Source organism: Pseudopipra pipra, chromosome 15 (assembly GCF_036250125.1).
Source record: "Pseudopipra pipra isolate bDixPip1 chromosome 15, bDixPip1.hap1, whole genome shotgun sequence".
NCBI lineage: Eukaryota > Metazoa > Chordata > Aves > Passeriformes > Pipridae > Pseudopipra > Pseudopipra pipra.
The window spans coordinates 2,599,337-2,623,310 of NC_087563.1; the positions used below are offsets into that span (position 1 = coordinate 2,599,337).

Consider the following 23,974-nt stretch of genomic DNA (forward strand, 5'->3'; position numbering starts at 1 on the left):
CACGTTACCTCTCGTCTGCTCTCTTCCCACACCTCCTCCACAGCCATGGGAGCCAATGTCACCCCACAAACAATGGGAATGCACCCGCTCAGGGGATGGGCCACCCCAGCCCCGCTGACTGTCCACGTGGCAGCTAAACAGGCTGGATTGCCCGGATCCTGGAATCCCACAGGCAGGCTCCTCCGGGGGTCTCCGCTGCGACGCTCAGCCCAAAAATCACCGTCGTGTCTGCAAAGCTGCTCCATCCCATGGTGTCCAACATCTCCCTGAATCCTGAGCCCTTATTTCAGCTTTCCCAACATGCCCAGCAGCTGATGGCCGTTAAACCACAGTGTGGTTTTGCTCTCTGAGCACAAAGTGCATCTAAAAATATCCTGCTCTGATGCTTCCCTTGCTCTGCTCCGAGAGCCGTGAAGATGCCCGGAGCAGCAACCAGCCTCCAGAAGGGAGGTCAGCCAGCAGAGGGATCCTGGCTGGAAGCAGGGATGTGTTTCTCCCTCCCTCACCCAGTTCCCCCAGATGGGTGTTGGGACGTGCTTCCCCGGGTGGTTCTGTGTCCCCGGCTGGGCGTTATCTGGTGGCAGCAGCTTGAGGGGCAGTGACAGGACAACTGTCACACCGAGACGTCACCGTGTTCCATGAGTTCCCAGCACATCCGTGTTGTGCAGCACGTTCAAATCCCTTAAAATTATATCCTTTCAACTTAAATCCTTTAAATTTAAGTCCTTTAAATTTTTTTCCGGTGGTGGGTGCTGGACTCGGTGCCCACTGTGCCGGGTGGCTGCTCTGAGTGACCCCAGCAGGGCCCTGGGTCTCCTCTGAAGGTTGGAACAAGATGAGCTTTAAGGTCCCTTCCAACCAAACCGTCCTATGATCCTTGCTCCATGCTCAGGAACTGGTATTCTGAATGGAAACCCACACAGGGGGAGTAGCATTCCTGCAGGAACTGGCAGAGCCAGCCAGAAGTTTCATTTAATAATCCCACCATTTACTCACACCTTGGCACATTCTCTCATCCATCTGCAGCCAGCACAACACCCAAAATTCCACATCATCCCACTGTCACCTTGCTGCCCCACCACACATGTGGGAAGCCCCCCTTGCTGCACATCCAGGTGTTTTCCTCCTGCACATTCATTACCCGGGATCCTCTGAGAAGCCAGGGAACATCCCAGTGCCCATCTGCCACGGCCTCCATTCCCAGCCAGCTCTTGGGGTGCCCCTTGGGGGTCCTGCTCCTCTCTGAGACTCCAGTGGGTCGGGCAGGATGCTGTGCAGGACCAAGCCCAGATTTCAGCTCGTTCCCTTCCCAAGCGTTTGGGTGCTCCATTCACACTTCGTTCTTTCCAGCCCCCAGGGGACAGACCTTTACCACCGTTCCCAGTCGGCACCTGCTCATTCCCAGTCACTGCCTGCATCCAGCTGAGGTTCAGGTTTCCCCCATTCCACATGGAGCCTCTTCCCAGTCGGCAATTTCCCACCTGGCTTTTGTCCTCCCCCTGCCCTCGGTGCCTCCCTGTCCCCTCTCCCTGCCAACCTCGGGGGTGGGAGGACCTGCACCCTGCTGGGGTGGCACTGGGAGACACGTGGGAGTAACTGGGGGAAGCTGGGGGTGACTGGGGTCCAGTTGGGGGTGACTGGAAGACAACTGGGGGTAACTAGGGGAAGCTGGGGGTGACTGGGGGGCAGCTGTGATTGACTGGGAGACAAGTGGGGGTAACTGGGAGCAGCTGGGAGAAACTGGGGACAGCTGTGGCTGCCTGGAGGCAGCTGTGGGTGGGTGGGTAGTGGGCAGCGAGGTGACACTGTGGGCATTTGGGGTGACTGGGAGGCAGGTATCAGGTGAGCAGCTGGGGGATCAGGATTGTTCAGTCTGGAGAAGGGAAGGCTGCGGGGAGACCTTAGAGCCCCTTCCAGTGCCTAAAAGGGCTCCAATAGAGCTGGAAAGGGATTTTGGACAAGGGCCTAGAGGGACAGGACAAGGGGCAGCTGCGAGGCCGATGTGTGGACTGGGAGGGTACTGGGATGAGCCGGGAGGGAACTGGGATGTGCCGGAGGCGGGCACTAGGGCCGCGGGGGCCTTAGCCCCGCCCCTTCCCCATAACCCCGCCCCTATCCCGTTAGTCCCGCCCCTTACCCACCTTAGCCCCACCCCCTCCGCCAGCCCCTCCCTTAGCGCGGGTGTCGCGCGGTGATGACGTAAGCAGGAGCGCGGCCTGTCCGCCATGGCGAAGACCGTGGCTTATTTCTACGACCCGGACGTGGGGAACTTCCACTACGGTGCGGGCTGGGCCCACCGGGGCCGGGACAGCGCCGGGGCCGCGCGGCGGAACGGCTGGGGCCGGCTCGGGGGGCGAGGGTGTGCCCCAGCCCAGCGGTGTTCCCCTCTAGACCCCCCCCGCCTTCCCTCTCCCCACATTCCCCACTGCCCCTCTCCCCGTCCCTCTGTCCCCGTTCCCGACCTGTCCCGTCCCGCGGTGCCCGCGGGTCCCGGCCCTGCCCGGCGGGTGCGGCCGTTTGGTCTCGCCCCCCCGCTGATCCCCGCGCGGTTCCGTTGCAGGCGCGGGGCACCCCATGAAGCCGCATCGCCTGGCGCTCACCCACAGCCTGGTGCTGCACTACGGGCTCTACAAGAAGATGATCGTAAGCCGGGGGGTTGGGGCAGGGAATTAAGGGGGTCTGGGACAGGGGTGCTTGCACGGGGTGTTGGGATGAAGGTTTGGGGCAAGGCCTTTGGGGCAAGGCCTTTGGGGCAAGGCCTTTGGGACAGGGGGTTAGGACGGGGGCTTGAAGGTTTGGGACAGGGGTTTTGGGACAGGGGTGTCTGCACGGAGTGTTGGGACAAGGTGTTTGGGGCGGGGGACTTGAGGCCAGGGGGTTGGGGAGTGGGTGTTGAGGTGGGGGTTTGGGGCAGGGGCTTTGGGACAGGAGTGTTCGATCAGGGTGTTTGAGGCGGGAGGGTTGGGACTGGATATTTGGGTGCTTGGGAGGGGGTTTGAGGCAAGGGGTTTTTGGACAGGGATGTCTGCACAGGGTGTTGGGATAAGGCATTTGGGACAGGGAGTTTGGGACAAGGTGTTTAGGGCAGGGGGCTTGGGTGCTTGGGATGAGGTTTGGGGCAAGGGGTGTTGAGACGGGTGCTTGCATGGAGTGTTGGGATGGGAATTTGGGACGGGGCTGTTGGAGCCAGAGGATTTGGGGCAGGGGATTGGGGACTGGGTGTTGGGACAGGGGTGTTGGGACAGGGGTGTTGGGACAGGGGTGTTGGGACAGGGGGTTTGGGACAGGGGTGTTGGGACAGGGGGTTTGGGACAGGGGTGTGTGCATGGGGGATTGGGACAAGGCGTTTGGGACAGGGGTTTAAGACAGGGCTTCAGGGTTTGGGACAGGGCAGTTTGGGGCAGGAGTGTTGGGACAGGGGGTTTTAGGGCAGAGAGTTATGAGTTTTTGGGACAGGGGTGTTGGGACAAGGTTTTTGGGACAGGGGGCTTGGGGCAGGAGTGTTGGGACAGGAGGTTTGAGTGCTTGGGACGATGTTTGGGACAAAGTATTTGGGACAAGGGGCTTGAGGGTTTGGGACAGGAGGTTTTGGGGCTGGGGTCTGTGGTGGTTGGTTGGGGCTCCAGCACATGTGAGAGGTGCAGAGCTGAGCACTGAGCTGCTCGCTGCACTTGTGGGCCCCACATGAACACCCCCCCTGTCAGGGGCTGGTCACAGCTCTGCAGTGTCCCTGCCCCATCTCCAGCTCCACTCCTGCCCCAGCAGGACCAGGCTTGGAGCAGCCTCAGGCATTCCCATTGTCCTGAGCCCCCCCTGGAGCATCCAGGGCTGGGTTGAAGGGTCCCACTGTTGGTTATCAGTGCCCTGGTCACACCTGGGTGGCAGTGCCATCCCTGGGGCTGGGACAGTGCCCTGGTCACACCTGGGTGACAGTGCCATCCCTGGGGCTGGGACAGTGCCCTGGCTCTGAGTGTGGCATTTCTCTGTCTGCAGCACCTGCTGGGAGGGACCTCTGGGATTGGGATTGTTCACCTGGAGAAGAGAAGGCTCCAAGGAGACCTGAGAGCCCCTTCCAGTGCCTAAAGGGGCTCCAGGAGAGCTGGAGATGGATTTTGGACAAGGGTCTGGAGGGACAGGACAGGGGGGAATGGCTTCCCACTGCCAGAGGGCAGGGTTAGATGGGATAATGAGAAGGAATTCTTCCCTGTGAGGGTGAGGAGGCCCTGGCACAGGTTGCCCAGAGAAGCTGTGGCTGCCCCATCCCTGGAAGTGTCCAAGGCCAGGTTGGACTGGGCTTGGAGCAACCTGGGCTAGTGGAAGGTGTTGGAACGAGATGATCCTTAAGTTCCTTTTTCCAGCCCAAACCATTCCATGACTGCTGTGATCATGGAATAGTAAAGCTGCAAACAAATCCTCCAGAAACTTCCTAATTCCCCTTGTTGCCCCACAGGGGTTCCCTCCTCCCTCTCCTTCCTGAGCAGTGTTTGTCCCACCTGCCCTTCAGAGCCCACCCAGCTCTCCCAGCCCAGGGCACTCCTGGCTCTTGGAAAGATTTTCCCTTCCTAACCTGACGTGTTAATCCTGCTAAAAAACCATGATCAGCACAGAGTGAAAGTCAAAAGGAAAACTTAATCCTCCATCTTTTGGGAAATGAGCTGGTTTTGGGATAAGGGAATATCACTGTGGAGGTGCAGTGTTTTATTGTGAAGTGTTTTCCTTCTCTTGCTGGCAGTGGGATGAGCCATGCTCCTTTCTCAGGAATCCTTGTGTACTTTTCTGCCCGTTCTCACAGCACAGAGCAAATGAAAAGCTCTCAGGAAAGGTGGGGCAGGTGATTAATGCCTCAGGATACACAATCAGGGCAGGAATGGGATCATCATAGACTCCTGGAATGGTTGGGGTTGGAAGGGACCTTAAAGCCCATCCAGTCCCACCCCCTGCCATGGGCAGGGACACCTTCCACTGTCCCAGGTTGCTCCAAGCCCTGTCCAACCTGGCCTTGGACACTTCCAGGGATGGGGCAGCCACAGCTTCTCTGGGCAGAGAATAGTAAAAGTCTTCTACCATTCTGCCCATTCTGAGGTGGGTTTTTCCCGTTCTGAGGTGGGTTTTTCCCATTCTGAGGTGGGTTTTTCCCATTCTGAGGTGGGGTTTTCCCATTCTGAGGTGCAGAACGTGCCACCAGCAGCTGCTGATGGGTTAGGGGCAACTTGTTTTGTCTTCTGTTCCTGATTCCTGTTTTCAGTGGGCTGAGATCAGAGCTTTGAACTGATTTAATTCCTGCCTGGCACGGTCCCAGGTCAGCTTATCTGATCCACAGCCTGTGATCCCTTTGCCCTGGGGAAGGACCTGTGCCTGGAATGGTGGTGTAAATGTAGGAGGCTACAGCTCCAGACACCTCTGGATTTTCCTTGTCTGGCTGTCCCTGTATGGGATGCACATGTGCAGTGTGTTTCCATGGGAATTGCCCTGTCAAAGAGCTGAGGAGCCCCTGTCAGAGCCATCACTGTGCAGAGCTGGCACACAGGGAGGGGAGGAAGAGGAAGGGCTCAAACCAGCAGTGCTCTGATCTGTCAGGGATGTAGGACATTCCCCCTCCTTCCCCTCTGTGTCCCATCCCTGGAAGTGTCCAAGGCCAGGTTGGACAGGGCCTGGAGCAACCTGGGATGGTGGAAGGTGTCCCTGCCCATGGCAGGGGGTGGAATGAGATGATCCTAAACTTTTCCAACCCAGAGCATTCTGTGATTCCATGACTCCATGTGGACAGTGTCTGGGCAGGACAAGGTGCCCAAATCCTGTAGGTGTGTGTGTGCAGTATAATCTTCCTGCTTTTTATTTTTTAGGCCAAAGTCTGTTCAGCCAAACCAGTACAAGAGGGGCAGAGGGAAAAGCTGGGTCTGAGCTGCTCTGAACCTGCAGCTGCAGAACTTGGTTGTTGTCTCCAGCTCTGTACAAGTGCCTGGAGTTTGGAATGGGCTCAAGTTCAAGCTCTTCCACTGCTGGACCTGCTCTGTGCTGAGAGTTGTGGGCTCAGTGAAAGGAGACAAAAAATCAGCTGTCCCAAAGCCAAAGCCCAGTGTCAAGTTTTAAAGGAAGGTGCTAAAATGGACCAGTTTCTTGATCAGAGGATCAGTAAGATTGGAAAAGCCCTCTAAGATCAAGTCCAGCCATTGTCCCAGCACTGCCAAGGCCACCACTAACCCATGTCCCCAAGTGCCACATCCACATGGCTTTAAATCCCTCCAGGATGACTCTACCACCTCCCTGGGCAGCTGTGCCAGGGCCTGAGCACCCTTTCAGGGAAGAAATTTTCCCAATATCCAAGCTAAACCTCCCCTGGTGCAACTTGAGGCCGTTTCACCCTGTCACTACCCCCACCTGGTTCCACCCTCCTGTCAGGGAGCTGTAGGGATGCAATGTATGAAATGAATGGGGGATGTTTAAACATGAGAAAACCTTTCCTAATTAATATAATTCCCTGGTGAAATCACATCCATTGTGGTGACCACTGCCCTGGATGGAGTTGCAGCACTTGGGGAACCTTTGCAGATTTTCCCTTTCAGATTTTTCCTGTCAATGTGTGAACTTCCACAAAGAGCTTCCCTGGAGTTGGGCTTTTCCTTGCAGGAACAGCAAAAAAAAAAAACAAATCCATGTTCAGACCTAACACTTTTAAAGGTCAAGTCCATGTCTGAGGGAGGCAGTGGGCAGAGCTCTACATTTTGCCACATTTTTAGTCTTGAAACTCTTTTTCTGGGATTTACATTTTCCACCTGAAAACCTCAGAGGCAGCTTCATCCTGAACAGTCAGTGACTGGCAAAGTTGGGAACACATAAAAGCAGGAATTGTGGTCAGCTGGGACTATAAAAAGCCCTGTTAACTTTGTGTTGTGGATGCACCATCTGCTCTCTCTGCCTCCCCCAAATAAAAGGCTGCTATCCTGTCAGGCTGGGTTTGCCTCTTCCCACCTTTCCCAGCTTGGGAAGGTGGGTGGGATTGCTGGGACTGGGTGAAAGGTGGAAGGAGGCAGGTTTTGGTCTATTTTTTGGTAGATTTTGGCCTATTTTTTTTCCCTGCCTTTCTGTTTGAATCACCTCTCACTACTTTTTGTTGTCCAAGAGAACCTCTGGATATCCAGTGAGAGCCATTTCTTCTCTGTGGCGACTCTTTAGCTTTGGGTTTGATCTTGTTTGATTTCATGGACTTTCTGGATTCCTGGAGCCCTCCTGGGGAATGGAAACACCAAACTCCACATCCTTGTGGAAAACACCAGGAGAGGAGGGGATGGGCTTGTCTGGGTGTATTGTGGCTCCAAAAACGAACAGGAAACAGGATCATTGGTGCAGTGATAAATTCCCTTTGGAGACCAGCTTGTGCATCTTGCTTTTATTTCCATGTCCCATTTTTCCTGTAAAGTGGTTACTTTAAATAAGAGAATTTGGGAGACACCAAAAAGATCTCTTATCGATTTAATTTGCTCTCCCAAGTTCACGGTGTTAATTTTTAACCTCCCCTCTACTGAGGTATGTGCCCTCAGTGCCAAACTGGCGAGGCTGAGTTGTCACAAGATCCTGAATTTGAGTCCATCCGGCTCCATGACCATTTTTCACCATTTTCCTTTCCAAAGGAAACAGGACTTACACAATTCTTCCATCTGTTTGGGAGCTTTCACCAAACAATTTTGGACCTATCAACCCATTCCAGGCAGATCTGTCAGAGGGACTGAAACCACCCCCTAGATCAAGGTCTTAAAATAGTGGAAAGCTGGTGACTGAGGAGGGAATAATCCCCCCAGTGAAGGAAGAGCTGTGGTTTGGACTTGGCCCATTTGTTCTGCTCCTTCCCAAGGAGGGGGGGCATTGGAGAGTTCGTAGCAACAGCTGCAGTCAGGAGAGGCTGGAGATGGGTTTGGGGCTGAAAGAGGGCAGGAAAAAGTTTCATGGAACAACTGATGAATTTAAAAGAACACAAATACCAGGAAGCCAATGTTGGAATGTTTTTAATGTACCTCATGCAGGTCACTGGGCTGGAGGTTTCTTCCAGCCCAAACAAACACGACTTTAGCTGGGAAATAAGTGTTGTCTTTGTCTCTGGAAGGTTTTCAAGCCATACCAGGCGTCCCAGCACGACATGTGCCGCTTCCACTCCGAGGATTACATCGACTTCCTGCAGAGAGTGAGTCCCAACAACATGCAGGGCTTCACCAAGAGCCTCAACGCCTTCAACGTGGGCGACGACTGGTGAGTGCCCTGAGCCCCCTGCAGTCACCAAGGGGGGCCCTGCTCTGCTCATGTCCCAAAAGCTCTTTTAGAATGTCCCTTTTCTTGCTTGTTTTTAACCAGAATGAGGAGCGTGTCCTTCCTGGGTGTGTCAGATCACGGAACATCCTCGATTCCTTTCCTTTAGATGGCTCAGTCCTGCTTTTTAAATCTAGATTTTGGCTTGTTGGGTTACAGATTCTGACTCTACTTGTTCTGGAAGAGCCTCCAGTTCAATTATCTTTGTTAATAATTTGAGTGCTGCCTCCAGCTCTGGGATCCCAGTACAAGAAGGACATGGAGCTGCTGGAGAGAGTCCAGAGGAGGCACCAAGATGATGATCAGAGGGATGGAGCAGCTCTGCTGGGAGGAAAGGCTGGAGAATTGGGATTGTTCAGCCTGGAGAGGAGAAGCTTTGGGGTGACCTAATTGTGGCCTTCTAGTACCTGAAGAAGCTGTAAGACAGATGGAGAGAGACCATTTCCAAGGGCCTGGAGTGACAGGACAAGGAGGGATGGCTTCAAAGTGACAGAGAGTGGGTTTAGATGAGATATTAGAAAGAATTTTTTCTCAGTGAGGGTGCTGAGGCCCTGGCACAGGTTGCCCAGAGAAGCTGTGGCTGCCCCATCCCTGGAAGTGTCCAAGGCCAGGTTGGACAGGGCTTGGAGCAACCTGGGATAGTGGAAGGTGTCCCTGCCCATGGCAGGGGGTGGAGTGAGATGAGCTTTAAGGTCCCTTCCAACCCAAACCAGTCTGTGATTCCACGATGTTCCAGACACAGCCAGAGAGGAGCCAGTGCAGGACCACAGCAATCCTCCCCTCTCCTGAGGCAGGTCTCTCATCATGTCCCAGCTCTGGGCACATCCCAGCAGGGCTGCAGGACAGACTCTGGCACGTTTTGGGAGCAGGGGAGCCTTTTCAGGACTGGCTTTGAAGCTTAGGGAATCGTTATCACATTCCCTGAGTTTCCCATTGTGTTTGCAGCCAGCTCTCTCACCTGCAGGGTCACAGTGATCCCAAATTAACTCTTTCACAGAGAACTGGGTGTTGCTCTTGCTCAGGTAATATCCCTGGACAGTTTTATTGCTGGCTTTGCTCTGGAGAAGTGGGCAGGGATGAGATGTTGGGTGTTTGAATCGTGGTTTCTTTTCCAGCCCAGTGTTTCCAGGCCTCTTTGAGTTTTGCTCTCGTTATACTGGGGCCTCCCTGCAGGGAGCAACACAACTGAACAACAAGGTAAGGGGCTGAGGGGCTGAGCTTTCAGAACACAGATGGAGCTCTGGATGGGAGGAAGGGCCAGAAGGGTGTTTGGGGGCCACAGGTGGAAGTGGTGCAGAGAGGAAGAGGGTACAGGGTCGTTGTTATCACCTTCAACTCACTTCTCTTTCCTTTCTCAGATCTGTGACATCGCCATAAACTGGGCAGGGGGCCTCCATCATGCCAAGAAGTTCGAGGTAATGAGGCAAATCTGTGGATTCCTCTGTCTTTGGGGCCCGGGCTCTGTGTTGATCCCGTTCTAACCCTGTTTGGGTTTCTCTCTCTCTCGCAGGCTTCTGGTTTTTGTTATGTTAATGACATCGTTATCGGCATCCTGGAGCTGCTCAAGTAAGGACACGGGCAAGGACTGACCTGTCCTGCCTGGTTGTGCTTTTCCTCTGCTGCTTCACTGTTCTCTCTCTGCTTCTACACCTCATTTGACTTTCTGGCATCCAGGAAGCCCCAAAACTTGATTATTATTATTCTTTTTTTCCCCTGGTTTCATTAGACACAAGAAAGTGTTGGAGAATTGGAGTATCTGCCTCAGTGTTGTTGCATGAAGCTTTAGGGACACAGAGGAGTTCTTCCACCCCATTTCTCATCCAGCTGTAAAAGACTCATTTCAGAGTCTCCTGGGCCTCAGCCTTTTTCCACAGTGAGCCTTTTGTAGGGAAATGCATGTTAGGGCTCACTGGAGACAGAGGAACGACTCAAACCTTTCTTGACTTGCTCGATTGGGTGGAGAACAGGACTTGAGCTACACATGGATGATCAAAGGACACTTGCTCTCAGTAGAAAAGAGTCAAGTTATTTTGGTTTTCAAAAAATGAAAATTAAATTCAGAATGGGAGGAAGAGTTACAGAAATACCTTCAATTTCTTAAATTAATCTGGTTTAGTGGTTTTGGGGGTTTTTTTGTACTCTCAATTGTCACTGAATCTGAGAGAAATTGTTTTGGAACTGTAAAGGATTTGGAGTTGACCAGACAGCAGTTACATGGCTGGTGGCAAGTTTGCTTGCTCTCAAAGTCAGATCTATGGGATGTACTGGATTTCTTGTGCCTCCTTCCTCTCTGCCTGTCATCCCTGCCCCACGTTTGGAACCTCAGGATTTCCCTGTGTATCTCTGCACACCCATTTTCTAGTCTCACACGAGTCCCATACACCAGAGGCCTCAAATGCAGCCCAGTTTCTCCTCATGGGAGATGATAATATGTCCCTATCCTTTTACTCCTTGTTTCCAGGAACCATTTCTGCAGCAGGGGACTGTATTTTGAGTTTGCTTCCCACCGTGGGAGTACAGAAAGGTCCCTTTCTCCTTTTCCCAGTGTGGAAGGGCTGTGTCCCTGCATCCCCATTCTCTCCTTGCTGCCATTTGTCTGTGGGATGAATAATCTTGGAAATTTAAGTAGTTTGTGTCTCTCTTGGAAGACCATCAGCCAGATTGCTCAGATCCCTGCGGGCACTTTAAAGCCCTGGTTCCAAGGCACGAACCACACACTCCTTCTCTCTGTCTTGGTGTTGTCTTGTTTTTCCAGGGCCCTCCACACTCCCTGAGGGTTTTGGCGTGGATCCCCTGTTTTTTGGGGGTTGACCAGGTGCAGCATTTCCTTGGGAAAAGCTGGAGAAGTTCTCTCCAGCTGAGCAGGCAGCTCTGGAGCTGGGGCTGGCTCAGGGCTGTGTCTCAGTGCTCCACAGCAGCAGTTTGACCATCACTCTGGAGCATTTACTGGTGATGAACTCCCCTTCTTCACCCTCTTTCTGTGTCTCTGGCTGCTTCTACAGCATATTTAATCCAGCCTGGAATTTTTGGTGCTCACCAGCTGGGACAGAGTGCTCCAGTACTCTGGCATGTGGAGGAAATGAGTGTTCCCACCTCCTCCTTGCCTTTCATTTGCTGGTATGATAAAAATCATTGCAGCTCTCAAAGATTAACCAAGGGCATGTTGGAAACAAAAACCTGCAACTTTTTAACCCCCAGGTGGTTAAAACAAGTTATTTTCATCATGTGCTTTCCAAGGCCTCATCTGAAAACCCTTTTTTTTTAATATCTATTTCCAAGCACATGAGAAGAAAACGTTTCAAATATCGATTGCCAAGCACATCAGAAGGAAATGTTTTAAACATCGATTTCCAAGCACATCAGAAGGAAATGATTTAGTGTGTTTTGACTGTAGACAAATGCCTCATATGCAAAGCATGATATGCTCAGGTGGGTGCTGTTTTCCCTCCTGTGTTCCACAGGTATCACCCACGTGTCCTGTACATCGACATCGATATCCATCACGGGGATGGGGTGCAGGAGGCTTTTTACTTGACAGACCGTGTCATGACAGTGTCATTTCACAAATATGGCAACTATTTCTTTCCTGGTACAGGTATGTGTTTTCCTTTTTAGTGTGGGCTTGCTTCAGAATCCTTTGGAAGCTTTGCTGGAGTAGAAGAGGGTAAATCACAGAATTAGAGCCGCAGGGAGAAACGGTGGGAGGAAGCGATTAGAGAGGAACAGAACTGTAGTTATTTGTAAGAAGGAGGGGTCCTAACTAAGTTAAGAGACTCAGCCCAGGCCTGATCTGGCCTTTCCATCCCTGTGAAGTGTCAGAGCTGTTGTGACTGCCCTGTTTTGCAGGTGACATGTACGAGGTGGGTGCAGAGAGTGGCCGTTACTACTGTCTGAACGTGCCCCTGCGGGACGGCATCGATGACCAGAGTAGGTGTTCCTGCCCTTTCCCCCTGCCCAGGTGTTTCCTGGTCCTCTGTTCCAAAGCCATGACAGATCTACCTTTCTCTCCAAAGGTTACAAACACCTCTTCCAGCCAGTCATTAACCAGGTGGTAGATTACTACCAGCCCACCTGCATAGTACTGCAGGTAAGGAGGCCAAGCTCTGCACACAGCCATCCCTCTTGGAGCCTGTAGGTTGGAGAGGGCTATCCCAGTGTTCCCTGCTGTTCCTGGGGTAGCAGGCTTGGTGTGTATCTGGAAAGCAGTGCCAAAATTCTCTTGTTTTTCTGTTCCCCAGTGTGGTGCTGATTCTCTGGGTTGTGACCGTTTGGGCTGTTTTAACCTCAGTATCAGAGGCCATGGGTAAGTGCAGGGGGCTGGGCAGAGAAAGACCATCTGAAGGGCTCTAGTGAGTCTCTGCTGTGAGGTTTGAGCTTTGGCTTTGGCCTTCCAGCAGTTTTTTTGGGAGGGTTTAATGTTTGTGTGACAGGAGTAGGTCTGAGAATGAGACTTTGTACAAATGGTTCAGGGCAGCACATGGAGATGCTCCAAGGGCCGGAGCCCCTCTGCTCTGGAGCCAGGCTGGGAGAGCTGGGGGGGGTTCACCTGGAGAAGAGAAGGCTCCAGGGAGACCTGAGAGCCCCTTGCAAGGCCTAAAGGGGCTCCAAGAGAGATGGAGAGGGACATGGAGAGACAGGATAAGGGGAATGGCTTCCCACTGCCAGAAGGCAGGGTTAGATGGGATATTGGGAAGAAATTCCTCCCTGGGAGGGTGGGGAGGCCCTGGCACAGGTTGCCCAGAGAAGCTGTGGCTGCCCCTGGATCCCTGGGAGTGTCCAAGGCCAGGTTGGACGGGGCTTGGAGCAACCTGGGCTGGTGGAAGGTGTCCCTGCCCATGGCAGGGGGGTGCAACAAGATGGGCTTTGAGGTCCCTTCCCTCCCAAACCATTGTGATGATGATTCTGTGGTTCAGGCCCCCTGGGTGAAGCCCTGAGCTCGGGGTGGGTCTCACCAGCCGTGGTGGTGTTTGATTGCACGGGGGCATTTCTGCCCCAGGAATCTGTGCTGCAGTTCCCAGCTCTGACATTCTGGTTTTTGGGGGTTGTAGGGAGTGTGTGGAGTACGTGAAGAGCTTCAACATCCCCCTGCTGGTCCTGGGAGGAGGTGGTTACACAGTCCGGAACGTGGCACGGTGCTGGTGAGTCTCTTCTCTGCCTGGTGAAGAGCACTGGGGGAGCAGCTGCTGTGGGATGTGTCCCTGCATTTACCATGTCCCTTCCTCTGGACTAAGATCACCTTTTTCCACGTTTTCAGGACTTATGAAACGTCATTGCTCGTAGATGAAGCGATTAGTGAAGAGCTGCCATACAGTGGTAAGTTGGAGTTCCCTTTTTACCTCGTTAGCTGAGCTAAAGAATTTGTTCTATCTGCATTGACCAGGGCCAAAGTGACAGCACCTTCTGATCTTGGAAATGGCCTTAGTGATCCCTGGAAGCGTGGAATGGCTTCCCACTAACAGAGGGCAGGGTTAGATGGGATACTGGGGAGAAATCTTTCCCTGTGAGAGTGGTGAGGCCCTGGCACAGGTTGCCCAGAGAAGCTGTGGCTGCCCCACCCCTGGAAGTGTCCAAGGCCAGGCTGGATGGGGCTTGGAGCAACCTGGGCTAGTGGAAGGTGTCCCTGCCCATGGCAGGGGTGTGGAATGAGATGAGCTTTAAGGCCCCTTCCTACCCAAACCATTCTGGGATCTACCACCCTCTGTAGACTTTGCTGGGCAGACACATCCTGGATCATTTAACTTGGATCATTTCCTACTCAGTGAGCCCAGTGTTGCTGTTGTTTGCTCTGTTTTGCTGTGCAGTCCCTTGCAGTCAGGGCTGTACCTCTCTGTGCTGTCCAGGCCCTGTCTCTGGTGGGCAGGGGGAGGCTGAGCTGTGCTCCCTGCAGAGCTCCTGTCCCTCTGGGCTCTAACTCTGCCTCCTCCCACCACAGAGTACTTTGAATACTTCGCTCCAGACTTCACCCTCCACCCTGATGTCAGCACAAGGATTGAAAACCAGAACTCCAGGCAGGTGAGTGCTTAAAATTGTGTTGTAATCTCAGCTATGAACTTCCAGAACCCTGGGGTTGATGCTCTGTCCTGTGAAACCAGGTGGAGCCCAGGTAAGGGCAGAAAACGGACATAAACCAAGAACCATCCCTTTCTGGAATGTCAGGAAATCCCAAAGCATTTGAGACCCTTGCTGGGTTGTCTCACTGTTTCCTGTGTGCTTGAGCATCAATGATTGAAGTAACTCTCCCACCTCCTCTGCTCTGATAAATGGCTTTTCGCACAGATTTTTCTCCACTTAGGTGGTGCAGGCAGGTAACAGTGCTGACTGACGGCCCCACTGGGGTGATCCCTGTCTGTTTTTTCCATGCAGTACTTGGATCAGATCAGGCAGACCATATTTGAGAACCTGAAGATGCTGAACCACGCTCCCAGTGTGCAGATCCACGACGTGCCCTCGGACCTGCTCAGCTACGATCGCACGGATGAGCCCGATCCTGAGGAGAGAGGCTCTGAGGAAAACTACAGCAGGTACCAGAGCTTGTTCTGGAGAAATGGGCTTCCCTTTCTGTCCCTGCTGGGATGGGTGGGTGATAGACTGGAGACTGTGTTTCCTAGAACAGCTAACAAGTCATAGAATCTGAGAACGGTTTGGTTTGGAAGGGACCTCAGAGATCATCTTAAGTGTATCAAAACCTTGGCATGTTTAATTTTAAGTTGCCAACTTTTGTTTTCCTATCAGAAAGTTATGGCTATACTGCCAATGCTAGGTCTGCTTAGTTTGACTGAAGGCTTTAATATGACTTAAACATTAAAAGCTCTCAGTACCCCAGAAAATATAATTTCACACGGTGACATTCAACATTCGAGTGCCAGTGGTTTTGTACTGTCTTTTGGTCAAGTTTCTTTAAACTTTCAAAGAAGCACTTTTAGGCTTACAACAATAAATTATTTGTCAAAAATGTTCAATAAATATTACACAAAACTAGCAGCAAAAAGTGTCTAGAAATCTGTCATGTGCAAATAGTTCGGCAGACACCTCCAGGTCTCAAGTTTCACTTAGAGAGCTTCTCTAGGAACATGTGGTGTCCTTATATGACATTCCACAGGGTGATTGGGTGCAGGGCATCCTCTGACCTTGGGCCCCAGGGGTGCCAGGGCTCCCTCTCCTCCCTGACAGGGGTTTCTCTTTGCCCAGGCCCGAGGCTGCCAACGAGTTTTACGACGGTGACCACGACAACGACAAAGAGAGTGACGTGGAGATCTGAGGCTCTGGACTGCTGGGCATCCCACGTTGGACAGGGATGCTTGGAGCACTTAACTGGGCTGTGTAGGAGCCCTCCCTTCATCTTAGACTGCACATGGTGGCAGCAGGAACAGCACCACTGCAGGATTCTGCCACCCGGAGAGGCAGAGAACAGTGAAACGTGTTCCTGAGTTTCCACCACGTGTCACGGTTCCAGCTGTCACTGCTCTGGGAAAAGGGATCCATGCTGTGTGCTGGCTGGCAGCCTTGGCACTGCCTTCAGAGACTTACCTGTGCTCTGTGACTCCCCTGCAGGCTCCTGCCAGCCAGGAGCTGGAGCAGCTGTGCCTGCCATCTCTGCCTCTGTTCAGCACCACCGGATCCCTCCTGCCCTCCCCAGCCCTCCACTCAGGTACCACTCGACTGTGCTCTGCAGCCTGCACTGAGTTGCTTCCTGATGGCCCTTCCAACCCTCTGATGCTCCACAGCTCGAGGAAAACTATGGGAGACCAGGCCAGTTGTGAGGTCAGGGTGGGGAGTGTCCCTGGAGCAGGGAGCAAGGGATGGAAGGGTGTTTGCAGAGCGTAGGCTTGTTCCTTCCCCCCACACCCAGACTTGCATTCACAAACGAGTTCTGCAACACTCTGCTGAGTTGGGAGACCCAACTTCCCTGGTGTGTTTATTCTCCAAGAGGCTAAAATCCCTGTGGAACAAGGTCAGTACATGGTGTGTCTCACACCTCTAACACAGCTCCCTGCTGTCTTTTCCACGTTCACACATGGCCCTTCTGTGTGTTAGCAAGAGATTTGGGCTGCTTGCTCCAAGGGGAAACCATTCCCTCTTGACTGCACCCAGCAGACATGGGTGAGGGAAGCTGCTTCCTCCAAGTCCTGTGTCTTTTTGCCCTCACACAGCAGAGATTTGTCTCAGCCATCCCTCAAATCCCAGACTTTGCTGCTCCCTCTCCCGAGCTGTCACCTGGTACCTGTGGTGGTTTGGAAGTGCTGTTTGGGGAGCTGGGAGGGTTTAGCCTCTGTCTGTACGGTTCTGTTTGTTTACTGATGTCTTTAAACATTAAATAAGAGGCAGTATTTTTCTTACCTGACCTGTTGTTTGTCTGTTTAATCCTCACACCTTTCTGGCTCCTGTTTTCCCAAGGATCAAGCACATCCCTGGCAGGGTAGTGTCATCCACTGTCTGAATGAATGGAGGGAATTCTCCTCAGAGTAAATGCTGGTGAGTTTTCAGCTTCACTGCACATGAGGAGAGCACCCTGAACTCCCTTACAAGAGGCCAAGTGTAGTGGACACTCCTGGCTATGCCTCTGAATCCAGTAAAAGCTTTGCAGGAAGCTGCAGAGCTGATGCAGGAAATCTTTCCTGCTGTTATTTTAAATATTATTTCTTTGTGTTGCAGTGCCCATAAGAGCCTGCTCTTTTTGCACTCTCACTGTCCCAAATCCCTTGGTGGTGGCTGGTTTGTGGTTCATGTAACTAAAATCTGGGATAGTGGCAGGTGTCCCTGCCCATGGCAGGGGGTTGGAATGAGGTGATCCTTAAGTTCCCTTCCAGCCCAAACCATTCTGTGATTCCATGATTCCATGTGATTTAACTACCAAGGGCCAGTTCAGAAGTGGTTTTGCACACACCAAATTGAGCCACAGAAGGTTTTGCCACCAGGTATTGGGGATATGGTTCCAAAAAGGGTCTCAGGGGAAAGAAGACTCGAGGTTGTAAATACAAAGACACTTCTGGGCACAGATTGTGGGTGAGTACTCTGGAGAAGCCTTGCTGTGTGCTGACCCTGGGCTTGTGCCATTCCTGCATTTATTTGGCCACTGGGCTCCACAGACCTTACTCTGACCCCTGTTTGATCAGCTGTATTTGTTCCCAGTGTTCTGCACCTGAGAAAATGTTCTTGGCAGCTCAGGAGACACAAAATGCTGCTCCACTCACTGGCCAGACTTGGAGCATAATAGAAAACAATAGAATATAAATTGGTTTCTTCCTAGCTTGCCATCTCCCCTGATGTCACAGAGCTGGTGTGTTCCCTCTGCTGCTGTCACCACCCTTATGGCAAAACTGATTCACAGCAGGAATCCAGGCTCCCACCTTGTGTCTGGAATAAAAAGGGAATTTCCCCCTGTAATTCTCTTAGCCATGAAGATGGACACGACTTCACCTTGCAGACCCCCCAGCCACCTCTTCCCCCAGCACTGCCCAGGCTTTGTCCTTTCAGAGTTCCACTGACTCCTGTGTTCTGGAGCATCATCTTACCTGGGTTTTTAAAGGTGGATTTGTTTTCCCTGTTTTTGGAAATGGCTGGGACAGAAGTTTGGGCTGCAGAGATCTTGTTCTCCGGTGTTTCAGGGCTGCTGGAGCCACATTTATCCCTGACATCACCCTGTCATGGGCTCCAGGGTGAGAGCAGGGTGAACCTGACACCCTCACACTCCTTGATACCCCAGGTAAGGTGGCACACCTGAAACTCCACATCACTGGCACCAAACTGCTTGGCTGCCCCCTAAAACACGGGGTGGGCTGGCAAAGACTGCAGTTAATGCTTCAGGGGAGAGGTTGAGAGGAGGCCTTGAAGGCACTGAGAGAAAAGGCTTCATGCTCCTGTTCCCTGCCTGCAGCTTCACTCCAAGCACTTCAGTGAATGTCCAGCCACCTGCAGCAGCTCCTTCCCACCACCTTTTCCACTCCTTGGTTGTTCTGGAATGAGGAATGTTCTCCTGCCCTCGGCTTTGGATCAGAGGGAGCCTGTGCACCTCGACTGCTTCCACGGGGATTGTCTCCAAAGAAAGTTCTCCGCCAGCTGGACCACACACGGGACTAAGGTAGGACCTACCTTTTAAGGGCCACCTCACACCTTGATCTGTCAGCCCAGCAAAGCTCACCCTCGTGTCTCCCCTCACGTCACCCTGGCTGAGGGCTGTCAAGGCCCTGCTTTCTGTACTCTACAGAAAACACAAGGTTGGTAGAAGTGGGTGATTCCCTCTTTGCCTCAGTGAGCAGAGAGGACAGGACAGAGCACTGAGGGACCTGCAGTTCTCCAGAATCCATGGGCAGGCCTGGCACCTGCCCTCCTCTGCCACCTCTGAAGGCTCTGTGGGCTGGAAGGTCCTTCAGGCTGAGAAAGCTGGGGCTGTTCAGCCCAGAGAAGAGAAAGTTCCAGTGTCTGAAGGGGCCCACAGGAGAGCTGAAGAGGGACTCTGCAGCAGGAGCTGCAGTGACAGACAAGTGGGAATGGCTTCACACTGACAGAGAGCAGGGTTAGGTTGGATACACTGAAGAAATTCCTTCCTGTGAGGGTGGTGAGGCCCTGGCACAGGTTTTGCGAGAAGCTGTAGTTACCCCATGCCTGGAAGTCCCTGATGGGGATATTATTTCCATTTCAAACAGGCCAAATTCCCTGTTTCTGTGCGCTGGGGGTCCTGGTGCAGAGCTGTGTTTGGACACCAGGTGGCACCTGGATCTCTGGGATCCAATGGAGGCTCCATTCCCTGCTGCAGTCCCTGTGTGCAGCCCTGCTGCAGAGCCTGGCAGGGCCAACTGCACTCCTGGGAGTGGGTTTTTTGGGGGCTCAGGGTCCTGGCTGTGCTCTCAGAGAGCTCTGGGGGTGCTGGGGTGCTCCAGCCTCTACAGAGCCCCTCAGAGGTATGTCTGTGGCCTGACTGTCACCAGCTGCAGAGGAGCAGAGTTTGCTCCTGCTGCACATCTGTGGCTCCCCTGTGTGAGCTTCTGCACTGGCCCAGCAAAGCCCTTGGCACCAGGAGCGTGGCCAGGCTGGCACTGCCCTTTCTGCACTCTCACTCCCATGGCAGAGCAGCCCTCACACTCGGGGTATTCCCTCCTGGGGAGCAAGGAAGTTTCTGTCTTCATTGCTTGTAAAGAATCACATAAAACACATTTTTATTCCTGTTTTATTTGGCTCTGTCCATGCTGCACCCAGAAGAGCTGAGCTGTGCCCTGGGGCAGGGCCTGCCCTGGCTGTGTTGGTCCCACAGGGCAACTCAGGAGCCTCAGCCTCAGGTGGCTGCTGCAAACACCTCACTCAGGAGCCCCACAGCATTGTCTCCATGTGGAACAGGCTGTGGAAAAGTTCTGACTGTATTTATTTCTTTTATTTTCTGGTGGGTGTAATCTAGAGAGGCAGGAGGTAGTGATACTGAGTGACCAGGAATGGTTGTGGTTAGAGGGATCTTCAAAATCATCTACACAACCCCCTGCCCTGGGCAGGGACACCTCCCACTAGCCCAGGTTGCTCCAAGCCCCATCCAACCTGGCCTTGAACACTTCCAGGGATTCAGGGGCAGCCACAGCTTCTCTGGGCAACCTGTGCCAGGGCCTCACCACCCTCACAGGGAGGAATTTCATCCCAATATCCCATCTAACCCTGCCCTATGGAAGTGGGAATCCCTTCCCTGGCCCCTTGTCCTGCCAGGACAGACCCTGGTACAAGGTGTCTCTCCACCTTCCCTACAAGCCCCTGCCTTAACACCCATCATTAGCTCCTGTTGCTGCCTCTGCCTGTTAAAACCTCCCTTCATTTACAATCACAGCCTTAATTAACTGAGCTCAGCATTAGCCCCACCACCCTCATCATACAACATTTCTTATGTCCATTCTAAAACTGACCTTCTTCCAGTTTAAAACACTCATCCCTTCTCTCACAGCAGACCCTGGTAAAAAGTCTCTCTCCACCTCTTTTATAAACACTTTCATGTATGGAAAGGCTGCAGTGAGGTCTCCCTGGAGCCTTCTTTTCCTCAGGCTGAACATCCCCAGCTCTCCCAGCCTGTCTCCACAGCAGAGCTGTCCCAGCCCGTGGAGAATTCCTGTGGCCTCCTCTGGATCTGCTCCAACAGGTCCATGTCTGTCTTGTGCCAGGGATCCCAGATGTGGCACTCCAGGAGGGGTCAGAGCAGAGAGGGAGAATCCCCTCTCCCACCCTGCTGCCCAGAGCTGGGGATGAGCCCAGGAGGCACTCAGTGTTCCAGGCTGCCAGCACACAGGGACTGATCATGTCCCTTTTGTCACCCACCAGCATCCCCCAGTGCTGTGCAGGGCTGCTCTCCATCCATCCATCCATCCATCCATCCATCTGTCCATCCATCCATCCATCCATCTGTCCATCCATCCCCAGCCTGTGCTTACACTGGGGATTGTGCCAACCCTGGAGCAGGACCCTGCCCTTGTTGACCTTCAGGAGGTTTGCAGGGCCCTCTCCTCCAGCTCTGCAGGTCCCTCTGGATGTGACCAGGCACAGTCCCACCATCTGAGGTCACTGGTGATGACATAAAACAGGGAAGGTCCCAGTGTGGACCCCTGAGGGACCCACGTTACTGGTTTCCATTTGGACCTTGAACCACTGCCTGTAACTCTCTGGATCCACCATCCAGCCAATTCCTTACCCATCTAGTGAGATCAGCTACACAAGACAGTGATTCCAGAGCTCCACTAGGCCAGATCCAGAGAGTATTTAGCTCCTGGCACATGGATATGGAGACACAATTAACAGACAGTGGGATTTTATTCACCCAGCTGGGGGTCAGGGCCCTGGGCACCTTGTGTGGACCCAAATCAAAGCTTCTCTTGAGACTGAAACTTTGGGGTTTCCTGACAGCGCCGCAGAACAGTCACAAAATTCCTATTCCTGGTTCTCTGCCCCCTCCAGGTGCTCACAGATGCATTTACAACATCCCTATGTGCTCCTTGCATGCCCTCAGATTCCCAGGGTGCTGTGGCATTCTCTTGCTCATGGATATCTTTCTGCAGGGATTGCTGGCACAAGTGTCTCCTCTAGCCAGTACCTCCTTCCCTTTTCCATGTCCATCCCAGTGCCTCCAGCTCTGTCACCCCTCTCTGGTGAGGCAGAGGCCTTTGGAATTCTGAGGCTGTAGCTCCTCTGTTCCTGTTGTGCCAACATGGGCTGAGAAGCAGCAGCAAACAGGGACAGAAACTTCTCTCTTCCTCTGTTGCTCAGGAATATCCTGGGACAAAATGCAGAAATCTGCCCACAAACCAGGGAGCTGGTAAATCAAAAAGTTTTTGCTGAAGAGAAGGAGTAAGGGGAGCTCACCAGGGTCCTTCCAGGACAGTTCACATTCAAGGCTCCTTTGGAAGTCTCAGGTTCATCCTCCTGCTCCAAGTAAGGCTAATCCAAAAGTTAGGGATTGCTCAGGGCATTTTGGAGGATTTTCAATGACAGGAATTTCCCTGGCCCTCTTGATGTAACTGTGGTCCCTTCTCTGGTGTTTAACCACCCTGGTGAAATATTCTCCTTAAGTAAGTCAGGATTCCCCTGGTTGGAGCTGGTGGCTGTTATCCCTTCACCTGCTCTTGCTTCCTCATTTCTCCTGGAGTGGTGTTGAACACACACTAACAGCATCAGAGGGCTTTGACAGGGCTCTGGGAGGGGTGCTGGTGAGAAAATGAACATTCCCTTGTTTGGAGGCCTGTTTGGAGAACTTTCTCCCTAGATCTTGTGTTTCATCTCTGCAGGACACGTGGGGTACCCACCCCCTGTGTCATGCCCTGGGAGAGGGTTTTGAGCCTGTTCCCTGGAGTTCCTGGAAACTGGAGTCGCTCCTCACCTCACCTGTGCAGTCTGTAAGTACAGGTGGAGTGTTGGCTGGTCTGGGAGGTGCTTGTCCACTCCCCCTTTTATTCCCACCTGTGGATCAGAGCCTGGAGAGAAGAACCTCCCCCCTCATAAACTTTCTGTAGCCCAGCTGTGGTTTTTAGCAGCTGTTTTCACCTCACAACAGGTGATGGTGTTGCCTGTGTGTTTTGGACTGACCTTCCCTGACGTTTTAGGGCAAGCAGCACTTTTCCTGCCATTTCAGTGCCACCCCTGGGGCACCTGGCCTGGTCCAGCTGCAGCAGCCACCCTGGTCCGGGTGTTTTCCTGGGTGGAAGTGGCAATTTTAAGAGAGGCCATGTGCAAAAGTCAGTGGGAGCGAGGTCAGGCTGTGTCCCAGGGCTGGATCTTTGGGAGTGAGGAGCTGCTGCTGTCCCCATCACTACTGGCACCGTGGTGGCATCACCTGGTGACAGTCACCTGCCACCCCTCGCTTTTGGGGGAGCTGCAGGTGCCACGTGCCCCCAGCTCTGGGGTGCAGCTCCTGCCCATCCCAGGGTGCTGCCACTGCGAGGAGCACTTGGGGTGTCACTGGTGGGCTGCCCGCCGGCGTGTGGTGTTACTGGGAGGCACTGGGAGCCGGGCAGTGCCCACCACACTCCCCCATCACATTCACAGGGGGCACCAGCGCTGGGGACGGGTTTTATTTGCACTGTGAGCTTTGAGACGCCCCTGCTTGCGCCCCAAGTTAGGGCAAGGGGTTCCCTAAGGGGTTTTTCACTTTACGTGGGTGTCGGGGGAATTGTGGCGGTGGAAGCGGGGGGTTTTCCCCGGTGCCCCCCTCTCGGTGTGCGGGTGTCCGCAGGTCCCCGCAGTACCGATTCCATGCGCCAGGTGTGCGCAGTTGAGCCGCGCTGGCTCCGTTCCCAGGGATGAGCTCAGAGCATCGGGATTGGGAGCCGGGATCAGCTGCTCTCCTGACGCGCTGCTGACGCGGCTCCGCATCCTCCCCTGCATCCCCCGACCCCCCTCACGTCCCCCCTCCCCGTGACCTCCTTTTCCAAGACAAAGACGGGAAGTGCTGGCTGCGCACGCATCCTGCCCATCCAGCCCCCCCTCCCTCCATCCCCTGCTCTGAACCTGGAAAAAACAGCTCAGCTTCTATTTCAAGGAGCCTTTGTCCTCCCAAACAGCTTTCTTTGGGACATTTGTCTTTCTTTATTCTGCCTGTGACAAGAACATAATTGGGAGTGGGTCTCCATCTGCTGCTGGGGGGAAAAGGGGGGGCCCAGGGAGAAATCCCCTGTCCTGGCACACAAAGGCAGCACTTGCCCCCCTCAGCTGGCATCACCAGGCTTTTGGGTGCTTAGTTATCAGGCATTTTGAGAGCAGGAACAGGGATTAGCAGTGTTTTGTACTATTAAATGAAACAGGGATTAAATGAAACATTGTGCAAGCCCCTCTCTCTGTTGGGGGGCTCCCGGTGCATCTCTCCAGTGCCCCCCACTCTGCCCGGTGCTCTCAGCCCCTTCCTGAGGCTGGTGTAGTGCTCCCCTGCTCCTGTCCCCCCCAGACCTCCTTCCCTGCTGGAGTTGCAGCCCCAGCAGTGCCGGTGTACCCCGATCCCGGGCTCCCACAGACCCCGTTGCTCCTGCCCAGGCTGGGTCCACCCTGCTGTGTCACTGTGCTTTCCCAGCGCTCCCATGCTGAGTCACTCAGGGAGTGCTGGGAATACCCCCGGCTTCAGGAGCCCCAGAGCCATGTTTTGCAAGCTTTTCAGTCCCCATTGCTCACAGGATGAGGTGTCCTGGCACCTCAGCTTTTGATGCCCCTTTTTATGCAGCAACACTGC

At 53.5% G+C, this 23,974-nt stretch overlaps 2 protein-coding genes across 4 annotated transcripts in view; one reads left to right on the forward strand and one right to left on the reverse strand.

Annotated features, from left to right (window-relative positions):
- The window catches only part of RELL2 (RELT like 2), a 15,806-nt gene extending 13,215 nt beyond the window's left edge, over positions 1-2,591 (reverse strand). The window contains exons 1-2 of one of the 3 annotated variants that reach the window (XM_064671454.1): positions 2,463-2,591; positions 1,142-1,270 (exon numbers count right to left, since the gene is read on the reverse strand). In XM_064671454.1, the coding sequence (XP_064527524.1) occupies positions 1,142-1,270; positions 2,463-2,576 (243 nt within the window). In that variant the 5' untranslated portion in view covers positions 2,577-2,591. Of the gene's footprint in view, positions 1-8; positions 579-1,141; positions 1,271-2,462 lie in introns of those variants that run through there. The other 2 variants (XM_064671456.1, XM_064671455.1) reach the window with 2 other exon arrangements.
- Positions 2,148-16,639, forward strand: HDAC3 (histone deacetylase 3). The gene is made up of 15 exons (XM_064671459.1): positions 2,148-2,280; positions 2,561-2,643; positions 8,099-8,241; positions 9,414-9,495; positions 9,657-9,713; positions 9,809-9,864; positions 11,760-11,893; positions 12,145-12,225; positions 12,312-12,385; positions 12,537-12,601; positions 13,347-13,436; positions 13,553-13,611; positions 14,231-14,310; positions 14,662-14,819; positions 15,487-16,639. Exons 1-15 carry the CDS (start codon positions 2,226-2,228, stop codon positions 15,554-15,556), a joined length of 1,287 nt encoding a protein of 428 aa, XP_064527529.1. The 5' UTR covers positions 2,148-2,225; the 3' UTR covers positions 15,557-16,639.
- The last annotated feature ends 7,335 nt before the right edge of the window (positions 16,640-23,974 follow it).